Source organism: Oncorhynchus tshawytscha, linkage group LG04 (genome assembly GCF_018296145.1).
Source record: "Oncorhynchus tshawytscha isolate Ot180627B linkage group LG04, Otsh_v2.0, whole genome shotgun sequence".
In the NCBI taxonomy this organism is placed as follows: domain Eukaryota; kingdom Metazoa; phylum Chordata; class Actinopteri; order Salmoniformes; family Salmonidae; genus Oncorhynchus; species Oncorhynchus tshawytscha.
Genome location: NC_056432.1, coordinates 42954523 through 42971693, shown reverse-complemented (window position 1 = coordinate 42971693; position 17171 = coordinate 42954523). Strand labels below are relative to the sequence as shown.

Genomic DNA, 17171 nt, shown 5'->3' with positions numbered 1-17171 from the left:
CTCACTCCCTCCATCCCCTCCTTCTCGCCCTCCCTCCCTCATCCTCTCTTCCCTCCATCCCCTCTTCCCACCCACTCCCTACCACTCTCTCTCCCTTCCTCCCTCATCCCTCTCTCTCTCCCTCATCCTCTCTTCCCTCCATCCCCTCTTCCCACCCACTCCTTACCACTCTCTCTCCCTTCCTCCCTCATCCCTCTCCCCCCCTCTCCTCCACCTCTATCTCTTTCTCTCTCTCCATTTTGTCCAGGCTGTTCCCCAGTCTCAGTATCATCACCGAGCTGACCCACCCCTCCAACATGAGGTTTATGCAGTTCAGGGCTAAGGATTGCTACTCCCTGGCTCTCTCCAAGCTAGAGAAGGTGAGCAGAGCAGTTCAGGGGCATGTCACTCCTCCATCTTTAGATCTCAGGCTTCAGAGGGTGTCGTCTGGGAGGTGCACTCTTATACAGACTCAGACATGAATATATAGAGCCCTGGGGCTGGGTTAGCAAGCCAGCTGGTGACATTTCACGTGCACTCTCTTTCTCTCTCCTAACTCTTTCCCCTCCCTCTTCTCCTCACCCCCACTCTCCCTCTGCTCCCTCCCCCCGCACTCTCTCCCTCCCCTTCCCTCTCGCCCCTACAGATAGAGCGCGATAAGGGTTCCAACTTGGCCTTCATGTTCCGCCTGCCGTTCGCTGCAGGCAGAGTGTTCAGTATCAGTATGCTGGATACGCTGCTCTACCAGGTGGGTTACCAGATGTAATCGAAATAATAGTACCCTATTCCCTATATACTGCACTACTTTTGACCAGGGTCCCATTTGAGACGTAGCTAGGAAGCCTCACCTTATCTCAGCCAGCAGAGTGGACTGTTTGATCACTGAGTCACTCCCTTAGGCTATGATCATCTTAACTTCTCTAAATCCTAACCCTTAACTATTAGGTGGAGAACCGCAGAACTGATATTAGATCCGTGTCTCGAGGGAATACTCTGTTCACAGGGGTGTGTGGAGCTTATCAGCGTATGATGTAATCTTACTCCAGTCCTTACTGAGAAAATCATCTGATATTGCACTGTCTTTGAAGGGAGAGCTAAAGTATTTTTGGGCGCAATGATCATTCAGTAGTTTCTCACCTCTCCTCAGAGTTTTCTTTGGAACTAGACATGAGTGTGTTTTCAGCCTCTGGTTCCTCCTGTTTGTTTATATATTCTCTTGCTTTTTTACAGTCATTTGTAAAGGACTATATGATTCCCATAGCAAGACTTTTACTAGGCCTGGATACCACACCAGGGTCTGGTTACCTATGTGCAGTAAGTATGGATATCTGTGTCGTGGAAAGTATTACACAGGGACACTCCAAGTCAATCTTAAAGGAATCATTCTTTATTATCAGCATGCTGGAGAGGTTCCAACCAACTCAATGCACCATGTACAGTCCCGTTAGTTCTCTTATATACTTACACAGAAAGTAATATTTGTATGATTTAGCATATTCATTATTCCTAATTAATTCAGCATTAATGTTTGCTTCATTCATGTGACCGACCAATACTGGTTCATGAATGTGGGAGACCAATACCTCACAAGACTTATTCTCTCCAAGCTGAGACCTTGAAAGTGAGATATCGTTCTTCAAACAAGGGTCCGGGTGTACTGCCAAATTGCAGATACTACAGTTATCCCAGGCACGTTCAATCAGTCACTTGCATGAACACAGAAGTTGGTTATTAGAAAAGCACAAACATAAACATTTCCAGCACACCTGTTTTGGGTGTGTGTGTGTGTGTTTCAAATGAAATCCAAGTTGATTTGTCACATGCACAGGTGTAAACTATACCAGGAAATGCTTACTTACAAGCTCTTCCTCAGCAATGCAGAGTTCAATATCAAATGTATGAAATAGAGTCAAGAATAAGATCTTTTAAAAAAGCAACAACAGGTCAGTTGCAGTCGGAAGTTTACATACACCTTAGCCAAATACATTTAAACTCAGTTTTGCACAATTCCTGACATTTAATCCTAGTAAAAACGCCTTGTCTTAGGTCAGTTAGGATCACCAATTTATTTTAAGAATGTGAAATGTCAGAATAATAGTAGAGTTATTTATTTCAGCTTTTATTTCTTTCATCACATTCCCAGTGGGTCAGAAGTTTACATACACTCAATTAGTATTAGGTAGCATTGCCTTTAAATTGTTTAACTTTGGTCAAATGTTTTGGGTAGCCTTCTACAAGCTTCACACAATAAGTTGGGTGAATTTTGGCCCATTCCGCCTGACAGAGCTGGTGTAACTAAGTCAGGTTTGTAGGCCTCCTTGCTCGCACATGCTTTTTCAGTTCTGCCCACACATTTTCTATAGGATTGAGGTCAGCGCTTTGTGATGGCCACTCCAATACCTTGACTTTGTTGTCCTTAAGCCATTTTGCCCCTGCTTTGGAAGTATGCTTGGGGTCATTGTCCATTTGGAAGACCCATTTGCGACCAACCTTTAACTTCCTGACTGATGTCTTGAGATGTTGCTTCAACATATCCACATAATTTTCCTACCTCATGATGCCATCTATTTTGTGAAGTGCACCAGTCCCTCCTGCAGCAAAGCCCCCCCACATCATGATGCTGCCACCCCCATGCTTCACGGTAAGGATGGTGTTCTTTGACTTGCAAGTCTCCCCTTTTCCTCCAAACATAAGGATGGTCATTATGGCCAAACAGTTCTATTTTTGTTTCATCAGACCAGAGAACATTTCTCCAAAAAGTACGATCTTTGTCCCCATGTCCAGTTGCAAACCGTAGTCTGGCTTTTTTTATGGAGATTTTGGAGCAGTGGCTTCTTCCTTGCTGAGCGGCCTTTCAGGTTATGTCGATATAGGACATGTTTTACTGTGGGATATAGATACTTTTGTACCGGTTTCATCCAGCATCTTCACAGGGTCCTTTGCTGCTGTTCTGGGATTGATTTGCACTTTTCGCACCAAAGTACATTCTTCTCTAGGAGACAGAACGCATCTCCTTCCTGAGCGGAATGACGGCTGCGTGGTCCCATGGTGTTTATACTTGCATACTATTATTTGTACCGATGAACATGATACCTTCAGGCGTTTGGAAATTGCTCCCAAGGATGAACCAGACTTGTGGAGGTCTACAATTGTTTGTCTGAGTTCTTGGCTGATTTCTTTTGATTTTCTCATGATGTCAAGCAAAGAGGCACTGAGTTTGAAGGTAGGCCTTGAAATACATCCACAGGTACACCTCCAATTGACCCAAATGATGTCATTAGCCTATCAGAAGCTTCTAAAGCCATGACATAATTTTCTGGAATTTTCCAAGCCTTTTAAAGGCACAGTCAACTTAGTGTATGTAAACTTCTGACCCCCTGGAATTGTGATACAGTATATTATAAGTGAAATAATCTGTCGGTAAACAATTGTTGGAAAAATTACTTGTGTCATGCACAAAGTAGATGTCCTAACCGACTTGCTAAAACTATAGTTTGTTAACAAGAAATGTGTGGAATGGTTGAAAAATGAGTTTTAATGACTCCAACCTAATTGTATGTAAACTTCTGACTTCAACTGTATATACAAGGTTAGTTCAGTACCATATCAATGTGCAGGGATATGGTGGAGGCTGAGGTAACATGTACAGTTGAAGTTGGAAGTTTACGTACACTTAGGTTGGAGTCACTAAGACTTGTTTTTCAACAAGGTCAAGGAAAATTTGGAAATGTTGGTGAAGACGCTTGCCACCTGATCTGCGCATGCTCTGAGGATTTGCCCTGGTATTCCATCAGGTCCTGCAGCCTTACCAGTTTTAAGCAAGATACAGAACAGCGGGAGCCCTCATGCAAGACTTGATGTTTACCTCAAAGTGAGCATAGAAGGCATTGAGTTCATCTGGGAGGGAGACATCATAGGTCAACGCACAACTGGGTCTTCCTTTTTGTGTGTGTGTGTGTGTGCGTGCGTGCGTGCGTGCGTGCGCGTGATGTGATGTGTATACTGAATGTGCTCCCTCCTCCTTCCCAGATGAAGGTGACAGAGGAGGACCTGTGGATCAGGACGTATGGCAGGTTATTCCAAAAACTGTGTTCTTCCAGTGCAGAGATTCCAATAGGCATCTACCGTACAGAGTCACACATGTTCTCCTCCTCAGAGGTAAGACAAGATAGAGACAGTCCCTGTTCAAATACTCTAGAGAGGCATCCTTCCTTTCTTTCCTTCCTTCCTTTCTTCCCCTATTTATTTTTTCTCTTAATTTCTTCCTTGAGATAAATGAGAGCAATAGGGGTAGTGATCTTGCTTTCGCTGGTCAAATCACTGAATGATAAATGACTAGCTCAAGGAAAGAAGGATGGAAAGAAAGAAGGATGCATTCTAAAAAATTATAATTTGAACAAAGCCACCTCTGAGTCATCAGTAGATTTCTGAGTGTACAAAACAATAGGAACAACTTCCTAATATTGTGTTGCACCCCATTTTGCCCTCAGAACAGCCTCAGTTCATTGGGGCATGGACTCTACAAGGTGTCGAAAGCGTTCCACAGGGATGCTGTTCCATATTGATTCCAAGTTAGCTGGTAGTGGATCTCTACTCCGAATAGATTGTTCCATCTCATCCCACAGATGCTCATGTGGATTGAGATCTGGTGACTGGGCAGGCCCCTGTAGTAAGCTGAATTCACTGTCATGTTCGTGGAACCATTCCTAGACAATCCTAGCCTTGTGGCACGGGGCATTATCCTGCTGAAAAAAATCAATTTGCAGATGGGTACAGTGCTGCTATGAAGGGATGCAACTTATTGGCAATGATGTTCAGATCTCATGTGGAATTCAAATGTTGCGGCACTTCTTTCAAGAGGACCATTGTGTGCCATGAAAATTCTCCCCACACCATCACCACCAGCCTGCAATGTTGACACGCTGCATGATGGGTGCATGTACTCATGTGGTTTTCTCCATACCCTAGTCCTCCCATCAGTGTGAAACAGCAGGAACCGGGATTCATCAGACCAGGCATGTTTTTCCAATTCTCCAGTGTCCAGTGTTTTCGTTCCTTAGCCCAGTGCAACCGCAATTTCTTGTTTTTTTGCTGAAAGAAGTGGAACTCTGTAAGGTCGTCGACTGCCATACCCCATTCATGTCAAGGTACTATGAGTAGTGCATTCTTTTATGGGTCTTTGGGCACCAATGTTGTACTGGACCATCAGTTGACTAACTGTATGTTGCTCTGCACAATTTGTCTCAGCCTTCTTTGTCCTCTTTCATCAATTACCTGTTTTCGACTACTGGCCTGCCGTTGCCTGGATGTCCTTTGGGTGGTGGGCCATTCTTGATACACACGGGAAACTGTTGAGTGTGAAAAACCCAGCAGCATTGCCATTCCTGACACACTCAAACCGGTGTGCCTGGCACCTACTACCATACCCCGTTCAAAGGCACTTAAATCTTTTGTCCTGCCCATTCTCCCTCTGAATGGCACATATATACGATCCATGTCTCAATTGTTTCAAGGCTTAAAAATCCTGTCTCCTCCCCTTCGTCTACATTGACTGAAGTGGATTTAACAGGTGACCTCAATAAAGGATCATAGCTTTCACCTGGATTCACCTTGACAGTCTGTCATGGAAAGTACACTCAGTGTATTTGTGCTATAATTGTGCTGCTAATCATTGTAATTATGCTTTATATGCGTCATTGAACTATTTGGTACAACCATTCACAAACAAACATTCTTGGTCAAGTACATTATATTTACTTTTGCCAATGCTACTCTGTGCAAGTTTTTTTATTTCATCCATCCTGTGTTTTTGTTTGTTGGTCTGTCAAAGTATCCTCCTTCCTAGTTACCCACAGTTAAGATGACATCCTTGTCTTGACATTTTACATAACATGACTGTCATTATCTGCTCATATTTGCAGTACAAGAAAATGAAAGTATGCGTTGTGTTTTGTTTGGCACTTCAGTAATGCTGTCAGTCAAGCGCTTCTTCATAATGCCTTATAAATGCGTATCTAGAGCTTCTACTACTGATGTAAAGTGTCACCAGGACATCCTATTGGATACTCATACTGTCCACACAGTTCATTTGGTATTAACCATTCACCCTCCCCTAGTCTCAAGTATCCATCAACGTAGAGAACACTGGTGGTGACGACCAGAGAAGCAATCGTCGCGAGTCGTGGAAGGAGAAAACAGCTCAGCGGAACTCCACCACCAGCGACCAATCAGAACATCCGTTGCTGAGGAAGAAGAGCCTCCAGTGGGCGCGGCGTCTGAGCCGTAAGAACACCAAGCCACCGAGTCGCACCGAGCGGATCTCCCAGCAGCGCCTCAACCTGTACCGGCGCTCCGAGAGACAGGAGCTGTCTGAGCTGGTCAAGAACCGCATGAAGCACCTAGGCTTGCCCACTGTCGGATACGGTGAGCGGAAAGTTACAGGACACCCTGGTAATACTGAGTGACATTATAGGGTGCTGTGTCATATTTAGTTTGGTGGTCTTATATGTGTCACCTGTAGGGTTGCAAAATTCCGGGATTTCTGGAAAACCAGGGAATTTATTAAAAGTTCCCAGAATTTTGCAACCCTAGTCAACTGTCATAGTTTGGGAATTGGTGCTGTATGGAATGGCAATGACTTCTCCATTATTCACATTATTCTACATAGTATGATAATGTACCTGCATAACCTCCTTTAAGAATGTGCATAAACCTTCATGTTACTTGTAGCCTATGGATGGATGGACAACTGAAGTACAATGAAGCATTTAATCTCAGACTGCATTTTGCCTCCCCTCAGACTGCATCTCCTCCCCTTTCACTTCTTTTCACTCTTTTCCACTCTCCTCAACTTCCTTTGCCTTCTTTTGCAAAAACCCCAAAAATATTTCCCTATATAATTCTCCATACAATAGCTCATGCCAAAACATTAAGATGACTCATTCATATAATCCCTGTCGAGGGAAAATGCTCATTATGTAATACTGCCAGAGAAGCATAAAAAATACTGAAGAATTAAATACTTAACAAATTATTTACTGGTGATTTTAAATTGGATGATTGAGACAGAAATACTGTAAATATTTACATAATAAATTATCTAATATTTATGAAATAATTCAAAAAACACATTTGTTTGCATGTTAGTTCATTTTTGCATCCCCTTTTGAAAACTGCAATTGCATTTTTGCTGCTTGCCTAATCTTTTCATTCTCCCCTCTTTTTATTTTCTGTCTTGTAGAGGATGTTGCTAATCTTACTGCGAGTGATGTCATGAACCGAGTAAATCTAGGATATTTACAAGGTAATCCCACATACAGTAGTGTTCACATACAGTATGCAATGCAACACATTTAATTTAGTCATCACTCCCATCTCTTAAATATGTCAAGTGGTGTGAAATTATAATTTCATTCTATATGTTCAAGTGTAGTGCTACTTTCCTGAAAACTATGATCATTGCTCAGAGAATGTTGTTAGGGAAATTATACAGCGCCTTCAAAAAGTATTCAGACCCTTTACTCAGTCCTTTGTTGAAGCACCTTTGGCACATTACAGCCTTGAGTCTTCTTGGTTATGCTGCTACACAAGATTGGCACACCTCAAGCTCTGTCAGGTTGGATGGGGAGCATTGCTGTACAGCTATTTTGAGGTCTCTCCAGAGATGTTAGATTGGGTTCAAGTCTGGGCTCTGGCTGGGCCACTCAAGGACTTTCAGAGACTTGTCCCAAAGCCACTCCTGGGTTGTCTTGGCTGTGTGCTTAGGGTCGTTGTCCTGGTGGAAGGTGAACCTTCGCCCCAGTCTGAGGTCCTGAGTGCACTGGAGCAGGTGTTTCATCAAGGATCTCTCTGTACTTTGCTCTGTTCATCTTTGCCTCGATCCTGACTAGTCTCCCAGTCCCTGCCACTGGAAAACACCCCCACAGCATTATGCTGACACAACCATGCTTCACCATAGGAATGGTGCCAGGTTTCCTCCAGACATGAGTTCAATCTTGGTTTCATCAGACCATCAGAGAATCTTGTTTCTCATTGTCTAAGAGACTTTATGTGCCTTTTGGCAAACTTCAAACAGGCTGTCATGTGCCTTATACTGATAAGTGGCATCCTTCTGGCCACTCTACAATAAAGACCTGATTGGTGGAGTGTTGCACAGATGGTTGTCCTTCTGGAAGATTCTCCCATCACTGCAGAGGAACTCTTGAGCTCTGTCCGAGTGACCAATGGGTTCTTGGTCACCTCCCTGACCAAGGCCCTTCTACCCCGATTGCACAGTTTGGCTGGGCGGCCAGCTCTAGGAAGAGTCTTGGTGAATCCAAGCTTCTACCGTTTAAGAATGATGGAGGCCACTGTGTTCTTGGGGACCTTCAATGCTGCAGACATTTTTTGGTACCCTTCTCCAGATCTGTGCTTTGACACAATCCTGTCTCGTAGCCCTGCGGACAATTCTTTCGACCTCAGGGCTTAGTTTTTGCTTTCACTGTCAACTGTGGGACCTTATATAGACATGTGTGCCTTTCCAAATCATGTCAAATCAATTGAATTTACCACAGGTGGACTCCAATCAAGTTGTAGAAACATCTCAAGGATGATCAATGGAAACTCAATTTCAATTCCCATAGAAAAGGGTCAGATTACTTATGTAAATAAGGTATTTCTGTTTATTTATTTTTTGCAACAATTTCTAAAGACCTGTTTTTGCTTTGTCATTATAAGGTAGTGCGTGTAGATTTATTTGTAATTTAATCCATTTTAGAATAAGGCTGTAACGTAACAAAATGTGGAAAAAGTCCAGGGCTCTGAATACTTTACGAAGGCACTGTATATGCTTCTAATATTCTACTTTGTAAGACATCTCAAGTGGTGGATATACCACCATCCCTTTAAAAGGCGAGATCGGTTGAAGATGGTACCATATTCATTACAATACATAGTGGATGGATCGATGTCATACTAGTAGTTTAGTACCTGCTTTGAAGAGCTAGGCTACTGTATGTTAGTATAGGCAGTCAGAATGTTGTGTTATTGAATGAAAGTACGACAGTAGCCTGTGGGTTAACAGTGTTGACTGTCTTAGAGTTGCAGGGAATTTCAGAGCCTCCGTTAAGAGAAGAGACCAGAACAGGTTAGATGGAGAATCATAATCATACAGCACCACTGCATGACTCTGTGTGATAATGATGATGGCTGTGGTGGTCGGCAGACGAGCAGCCTTTCTTTCTCTCTGTCCCCTGCGTTGTGTGGACTGAAGTGGGTGACTTAGGCCTAGTTCAAATTGTACAACTGATGTAACACAACCGTTGTTTCAAATGCATTGTACATCAGTTGTACAACCTCTGTGAACTAGGACTTATCGACTGGTGATGGCAGGTGAGAGACGGCCAGACAGACTACCAAGTTACTGCAGGGCGTGGAGAGTGTTGGATACACTACAGTGTGGCGGGGATGGGACAGAGTGGAGCAGAAAGCATTGCGACTGTGTTGTTTGGGAAGGTCAACAGTACATTACTATCGACAAACCAAAGCTACACTGAGAATCTGGTAGAATATAACAATGGTTGCTAACAGGATTTTTTTTTTTAGCATTTTATTAGCCTAAATACAATATGATTTCAAAATATTCACCACATTTTAGTCCCTCTGTAAGACTATCCTAGATTGACGCTATATTATGACCCCCTTCTAATCCCACACACCCAATGTATTTTGCTTTCACTCTTAGATTGGTTGAGCCTCACTTTGTTTGGTTGAGTCTGCCGTGCCGGATGCCAAGAGCATGTTCTAGTTGTGTTTGTGGGTGTGTCAACATTTTTATATGGGGGCTGAGTGTCATTGGCATGGCAACCATGGTGACCTGTCGCCGTGAGTGACCAGGCCCGACGTGTGGAATGCGCAGGAGGTGAATCGATGCGGACAGTGTCTGCATGTCTTTCTTAAACTGCGCATGGAGGGATGCGCTTGCCTTGTGGCAGCATGGGCCTACCCTGTACCAGCTATGCCCTGTCAGTAACAGTTAGACCTTCTCTCTCTCCTACCCACCCCGCCTGGCATTATAAGGGGCAAACACAGGTGGGTTTGGAGAAGCAGATGCACTTTTCTGTCCCAGGTACACAGTTTCTCACTCATACACGCGAAACAGGTAAAACACAATCACTTCTCACTCACAGACACTCACTCTGAATAGATGTTGCCCCCCCTAGGCAAAGGTCTAAGATCAGGGGGAAACTGACCTTAGATCAGTGTCCAGGGGCAACCCGATCCTACTCCAAGACAAGAACAGGACATCAAGGTATCCCATGTCAAGGGATATTCAGTTACACACCATTGATTAAACTGTATTTGGATAGACATTAAGAAAATGAACACAGGGCTTATATCATACAGCACTTATAGGCTTACTATATATAAATAAGCCTTGTCCAGCCAGAACGGCCCTTAAAATGGCTCATACTGGAAATGCATATGATTTATTATGTCAGTCAGCCGTTTACTGAAGATCAGGGAATCCTATACTTCCATTTTCTAAATGGACCATTAGTTGTCTAATGTTGTGTGTAATTGGTGAATGTGAGGGAACTGGTACAGCCAGAGCAGCTGCTAAGAGCTGTCCCTGTATCTGTTCTGTTCCAGATGAGATGAACGACCATCAGAACAGTCTGTCCTACGTTCTCATCAACCCCCCTCCAGACACCATGCTGGAGCTCAATGACATTGTGTAAGTACCAGCAGGACAGGCGTCTCTTCTCTTTTCATCCCTTCTTCTTTACAGTATCGGTACTATACTGTACCAAACTGTGTCAACTGGTCACTAGCCTGGGCATAGGACAGTACAGTTATCTAGTAGTGTGTTCTATAAATACCTGGATGTTGACCCAAGAGTTAGTTTTGTCCTCACCTCTCTCTAGCTACATCATCCGGTCCGACCCGCTGGCAGGGCCCGATGTGCCCGAGGATGTGGCTCAGGGGCAGAGCAGCGGCGGCGGCCAGACGAGGCAGGACTTTGGCACAGAGACCAGGGATGAGACCCACCTCTGAAATCCCCTCGCCTCACCACCCCCGGACCTCTTGCCCCCTTGTCTCACCACCCACGGACCTCTCGCCCCCTTGTCTCTCCACCCCCGGACTTCTTGCCCCCTTGCCTCTCTACCCCGGACCTCTCGCCCCCTTGTCTCACCACCCCCGGACCTCTCGCCCCCTTGTCTCACCACCCCCGGACCTCTCGCCCCCTTGCCTCTCTACCCCGGGACCTCTCGCCCCCTTGCCTCTCTACCCCCCCGGACCTCTCGCCCCCTTGTCTCACCACCCCCGGACCTCTCGCCCCCTTGTCTCACCACCCCCGACCTCTCGCCCCCTTGTCTCTCCACCCCCAGACCTCTCGCCCCCTTGTCTCTTCACCCCCGGACTTTTAGCCCCCTTGTCTCACCACCCCCAGACCTCTCGCCCCCTTGCCTCTCTACCCCGGACCTCTTGCCCCCTTGTCTCTCCACCCCGGACCTCTCCCCCCTTGTCTCACCACCCCGGACCTCTAGCCCCCTTGTCTCACCACCCCCGGACCTCTAGCCCCCTTGTCTCACCGCCTTTGCACGTGATACATTCTATTTGTGCCATACAAGGGGAAGATCCCCACTGCCCTTGCCCACCCTTACCTTCCAATCCCCCTTCACCCTATGTCAGATTTACAGAGAGACACGTGTCACTGAGCTGCTATGGGAGGATGCATGAAGAGTGCCTCGTCATTACCTAACCTCTTAGAGAGCATCAGACACACAGACTCAGACATTGCCCTCTTTGCAAAAGATAAAACATGAACAATGCACCAGTCGATGGAAACATACTGGTAACCAACCAAAGGAGAGGAGAGACAGATTATGTCGGAGGTCATGTGATGCTCTGAATATTTAGAGGTTTGTTTGATTTAGCTCGTCGGCATACTAGGTGGGTGGAGCTTGCTTACACTTTAGCACCAATAGAAAGGTGTCTAAAGGTTAAACTCTGCCCAAATGGCGCGCCTGCGAGCTACACCAAGCACACTTGGCATGTGTGTGTGTGTAGACTGTGTGAATATCAGTTGCAAAATCAAGTCATGTACAGAAAATGTTATTCCTTAACAAGAATTCCTGGCAGTATTCTTACACATCAATCATGAAAGTACATGAGAACTTATTATTTTCCTTATGAGCACAACCCACTGGGCCCAGACGTCAATTCAACATCTACGTTGGTTCAACGTAATTTCATTGAAATTATGTAAAAAACAGTGTGAAGACTTTTATAAGCAATTTTTTTAAACACTATCTTTTACTGCTCATTCTGTATAAATTTTTTTTTCTTCCAAATATCATGCTATTTGTTATTAAAAAGTATAGAATACTTAATGGATGGATGAACCTTAATAAATTACGCCATGCACCTACGTCATTCTATTTGTGCCATACAGTTTCTGGTTCTTTTATGTATCAGTCAATGTTCAACGAAAGCCAATGCTCAATCATTCCACATTTCTGACAGGATTTGATTAATTACAGTAGAACAATCTTTCAGAGCTGTTTACAGTGGCAACGCTATGTTATGAACACTTATGAACAATTATATTGCACAATAAGAGACAAGCATAGTTAAAGTGATAGGTCACTCCAAAATGATATCAAAAGTAATCTGATGTTGAGTTGGAGTGAACTATTACTTGAAGTCTGTTAATATGGCCAGTACCTGGGCTTGGAGTGCAGTGGTGCAAGCTTGCCTTCCAATATGTCATTTCACTTGTACAGTAAATGTAGTATTGTGTGTGCTTTATATATTTTAATAATTATTTAAGATATTTATCTGTTGAATTTCTGATACTGTTTGCTTGGACTAATATGTGTGGTGATATCATTGTAAACATTTTTTTTTATCCTCATTGTTTGGTTCAACGTTCTTTTGGTCATTATTAGTCAAATGAAAACAAATGGGACTTGAAATATTTTTGCACTAAGCTCTGTGGTCGTTAATAGAGCATTATAGCATGACCCTTTAACCCGAAACTTTAACTATACAATAAAAGACTTTAGTATTTGCACAGTATGAATCAGCCTCCATACAGTCAGTGTTATATATAGTATATCAACTTTTAAAGGGCTGTATTCAATCCGATCCGCATAGCGGTTGTTTTTCGGTGTTAGAGCTATCAAATCCACAAGCAGCTCCTGGCATACCTAAAGAGGACATTGGCTATTCCCAATTTAGCAGAGACGGCATTCACCGGTAAACACTGCATATTACCTTCACATTTCTATCGCGGAGTCTAACGCTTCAGCTGTAAAGATTGAATAGAGCCCTAGGCCTTTGTTAAGTACATTTGCAAAGTTTTAAATGATCATTGTCATTTGTAAACAGAATATATTTTGATATGTGCCATTTCTGCTTGTTTGTTATGAAATGTACTAGGGAAGTAGTTCTGAACATGCATTGCCTGAATGAGATTAAGTTGATGGAAAGGTTAGATAAGGAAAAAAGGGGGTTATGTCAGGCTTTTACATTATTTTGCAGTTTGAATATCTCTGGAGTAGTCCTTGATGTGTTTTGGGATGTAATGTAACGCAATGTGTCCCCATTCCCATTGAAGTACTGTATGTATGTGTAGATCAAATATGTTCCGTACTAGCCAGGCCCCCAGAAGGGCAGTTTACAGATCATCACCTCCTGTCCTCCCCCCTCATCGTTGTTGTATGTGAACAGAACCCCAAGGGAATTCTCTTATTGGAGTTGTTCAGTAAAAAAAATATGTTTTTGAAGTTCATACTGTAATATAGAAAGGGGCATGCAAACACAAAAAGCATGTTTTGAGAGAAAGTTTGCCAAACCAGATACGTTTTCCTACAGTTAGGTGACCTGTGTGAAGTATCACAACTAGAAAATGAATCATATCTCCCGCTTGTTATTTGTCTGCATATCATTATATGGGACCATGCATGTCTTCTTTTTACCTTTATCATATTTTTAGTTAATTGTCAAAAAGGTTTTATCCATTTTGTACTTTTTCTTATTCTGAAGTATGTGTACTTCTCTACCGTGATGTAAAATATGAACAATAAATGCTGCATGCAGCCAGAAACATTGGAATGGAAAAACACTCCTGTAGTTTAATCAGAGAGAAATGATCACTCAAACACTTCTAATGGTGGGGTTGCTCACCCTTTGTCAACACAGGAAAGGGGAAAAACACAGTTAATAATACATTTTATTATGTATAGCACTTTTCAAAACACTACAGACTATTACATACACCAATAGACAGGACAAGTAAAAACACAAGACAACACCAGATCATAAAAGCCACAGTCTGTAGTTTAATGTCCCTGGTGCTTGCTTGCTGCTTTGTTGAGGTGAGTCTGTTTCCACCTCTCTCTGGTCCATCGGCCCTGGTTCTGAACCACCTCGTGCAGCAAGTCAATATAGGCGTATTCATTATCCAGTAGCAGGTTGTCGTCACTGGGGGAGACACCACTAGGGGGAGCTCCACTACTCTCTCTGCTCCTGCCTGCTCTCTTTGGCACCCGCTTTCGGTTTGATTTGCCTTCACTCTGTACAGCCCTGTTTATAATTTGTGTGGGTTTGTTATCCAATTCTTCAGGATTTTCTTGACCAGGATTGGTCTCAGTCTGGGTCAGGACATTACTAGACAGGGAAGTGTCAACCAGGTCTGATAGGGTCTCGCTTATCTCAATAAGAGGTTCTGGATCATACTCTGGAGAGGATGTCTCTAAGTCTGGTGGCGTGCTGCAGTTCTCCTCAGCATTGACCTCACCCATCACCCCTTCTGGGGGTGAAGACTCCAGAACACTGACAGAAACATCAGCTGAACGATTATCTGTGTCATCTTTAAACTCTTGCTCAAGGTCAGGTGATTGGTTCTCGGTTTCCCCGGGGTCAGGTGACTGGATCTGTTCGAACACTTGGTCAGGTGATTGGTTCTCTGTTTCACCTTCGACCTCTTGGCCAGGGTCATTCTCAGGGAAGACATAGAGCCCCTCTCTCTGTATGGCGAAGTGGGTCTGCCACTGAGCTGAGGTGAGGGGCCAAGTGGAAATCCTTGTCATGACTTTCTGTGGACTTGGACCTTTGTGGCGTTCAAGGTTTGGTTCGGCCGGGTCAGCACCGATGGTCAGGTACGGTATGGTCTCCGAATCCTGGGATACACATATTATGTTTTGGCCGCCATCTTGCAGATTCACAGTTCCATCATCATCTCTCTCATCTCTGTCCTTTTCCTGACTCACTTCACCCTTAATATCATCTTTTCCTGTCAGGTTTATATTTACCCCCTGGGACTCATTATCTCCTGGCTCTTTGCTGTTCTCTTCCTCGGAGTTCCTCATCTCTTTTAACGGGCTCTCGCTCACACTTTCCGTCCTGTATAGTTCTCGCTCAGTCTCCACCACCACCCTGTGTGCTTCTCTCTCTGCTCTGCAGAACTGGGACGTGGAGAGGACAGCATCAGCAGACTTGGCTCTGACTCCAGATCTGTAAGTCCTTACAGCAAGCTCTGGATCCCAGTCAGACATTGAAGAAGCCACCTGTCGGTGGAGGGTGGAACTGTCTGGCTGCTCTGCGGCTTCCTCCTCCCGTTTTGTCTCCAGACTGGGCTTCACCTGTTTGGTCTCACGTTTCCTCCTCCAGACTACAGCCAAGGCACAGACCCCACAGATCAGGATACACAGCACCACTGGAAGACAAGACAAGCTAGAGTTAGTGAAGATTATGTTCACACTTGATTCTGTTGTGTTATATGAATGGACCACGATACATATTTTGCCTGATAGCATAATAGAGTAAATTGTTCGTTATGAGATCGACTAAAACCAGTCTTAACATACTGTACCAAAGATATGTATAGGCACTACTATTGTGTTCTATCGGATTTCTTTGTAGTGTACACTGTACAGCACTGCTCCAGAACCTACCGATCACTGCTATGAGTGTGGAGACAGTGATGGACATGGCTGGGGGCTGTATGTGGGTATCCTCCTGAGGCTGTGGGTTAGGTATCAAACACTTGGACACGTTCCACACAGGCTGGCCTCTCAGGGCTGATGGGCTGGCACATGTCACTTCCATCTCCCTCTCCAGCAGAGAGGCATTCTGCAGACCTAGATACACAATAGTGACATCTAGAACATAATGTGTGTGGGTTGTGTGTGGTAGTCATTGTGTGGGTGGCTCAAGCCTAATTAATTAGTTTCACTCATTACAATTTTCATAGCATTTGTAGATAAAAAAAATAAAATAACGAATTAATTGAAGCTTTTTGCAATAAAAATATACTAAATATGATCACTTTACAGCATTGCAGTACTTATACCCCACCATAACCCCCACCCACAAATTACTAGAAAACGCTACCTCTGAGGAAGATGACAAAGTCCTCCACTCCACAGGAGCAGTCCCAGGGGTTGCCATCCAGCCTGATATGTGTGGAGGGGGAGAGTGGGAGCAGATCCTGGGGGTTAACCCTGGTCAGCCTGTTACCAGACAGATCCAAGTAGGCCAGACTGGTCAGGGCGCTAAAACAGCCAGGACTGATGCTCTTGATCCTATTACTGGCCAAGTTGAGACTAGTTAGGCCAGTGAGTCCACTGAAACTACCTGTATTGATAAGACAGTACACCATTGTCAGCTTCAGGAACTTCTTTACTAAGATAAAACAGGATATCATACACTGTGCATTATGGGTAATGTAGTACATCATGCTACATTACCAGGACTGATGGTTACGATCCTATTACCAGACAGGTCCAAACTGGCCAGATGGGACTGGGTGCTAAAACTACCAGGAGCAATGCTCTGGATCATATTCCTGGTCAGGTTTAGGCTAATTAGACCAGTTAACCCACTAAGCATGGAGTCCTCTACAACCTCAATATGGTTCTGAATTAAGGTGAGGTTTTGGAGGATGGCTGGTTGGCTGAACCAGTCTGGGTTGAGCTGGGAGATGTTGTTGCGGTCCAGGCTGAGGGTTTTGAGGTCACAGAAGAACCAGAGAGCTCTGGATGAGATGTTGGTGATACCAGCGTTGTTGATGGTGAGACGGGTGACTGAGGCCAGGTTGTCACTACTGAACACAGTACGGTTGATTGCTCCAACATTACTTACAAAGAGCACCAGAGAGGCCAGGCCAACAGGGTAACCTGAGGTAATAAAAATACAAGTGTGTA

At 44.2% G+C, this 17171-nt stretch overlaps 2 protein-coding genes across 10 annotated transcripts in view; one reads left to right on the top strand and one right to left on the bottom strand.

Annotated features, from left to right (window-relative positions):
- LOC112248842 (potassium channel subfamily T member 1) overlaps nt 1–13038 on the top strand; it is a 78572-nt gene extending 65534 nt beyond the window's left edge. For 2 of the 6 annotated variants that reach the window (XM_024418187.2, XM_024418186.2), the window contains 10 exons: nt 248–359; nt 626–727; nt 1210–1293; nt 4009–4137; nt 6096–6402; nt 7220–7282; nt 9056–9103; nt 10036–10047; nt 10609–10693; nt 10884–13038. In XM_024418187.2, the coding sequence (XP_024273955.1) occupies nt 248–359; nt 626–727; nt 1210–1293; nt 4009–4137; nt 6096–6402; nt 7220–7282; nt 9056–9103; nt 10036–10047; nt 10609–10693; nt 10884–11013 (1072 nt within the window). In that variant the 3' untranslated portion in view covers nt 11014–13038. Of the gene's footprint in view, nt 1–247; nt 360–625; nt 728–1209; nt 1294–4008; nt 4138–6095; nt 6403–7219; nt 7283–9055; nt 10694–10883 lie in introns of those variants that run through there. The other 4 variants (XM_024418190.2, XM_024418189.2, XM_024418188.2 and 1 more) reach the window with 3 other exon arrangements.
- A 3478-nt stretch (nt 13039–16516) lies between these two features.
- The window catches only part of LOC112248841 (calmodulin-regulated spectrin-associated protein 1-B-like), a 43378-nt gene continuing 42723 nt past the window's right edge, over nt 16517–17171 (bottom strand). For all 4 annotated transcript variants that reach the window (XM_042320755.1, XM_024418185.2, XM_042320756.1 and 1 more), the window contains one exon: nt 16517–17144. The gene's annotated coding sequence lies outside the window, so the exon portion shown is untranslated. The remainder of the gene's footprint in view (nt 17145–17171) is intronic.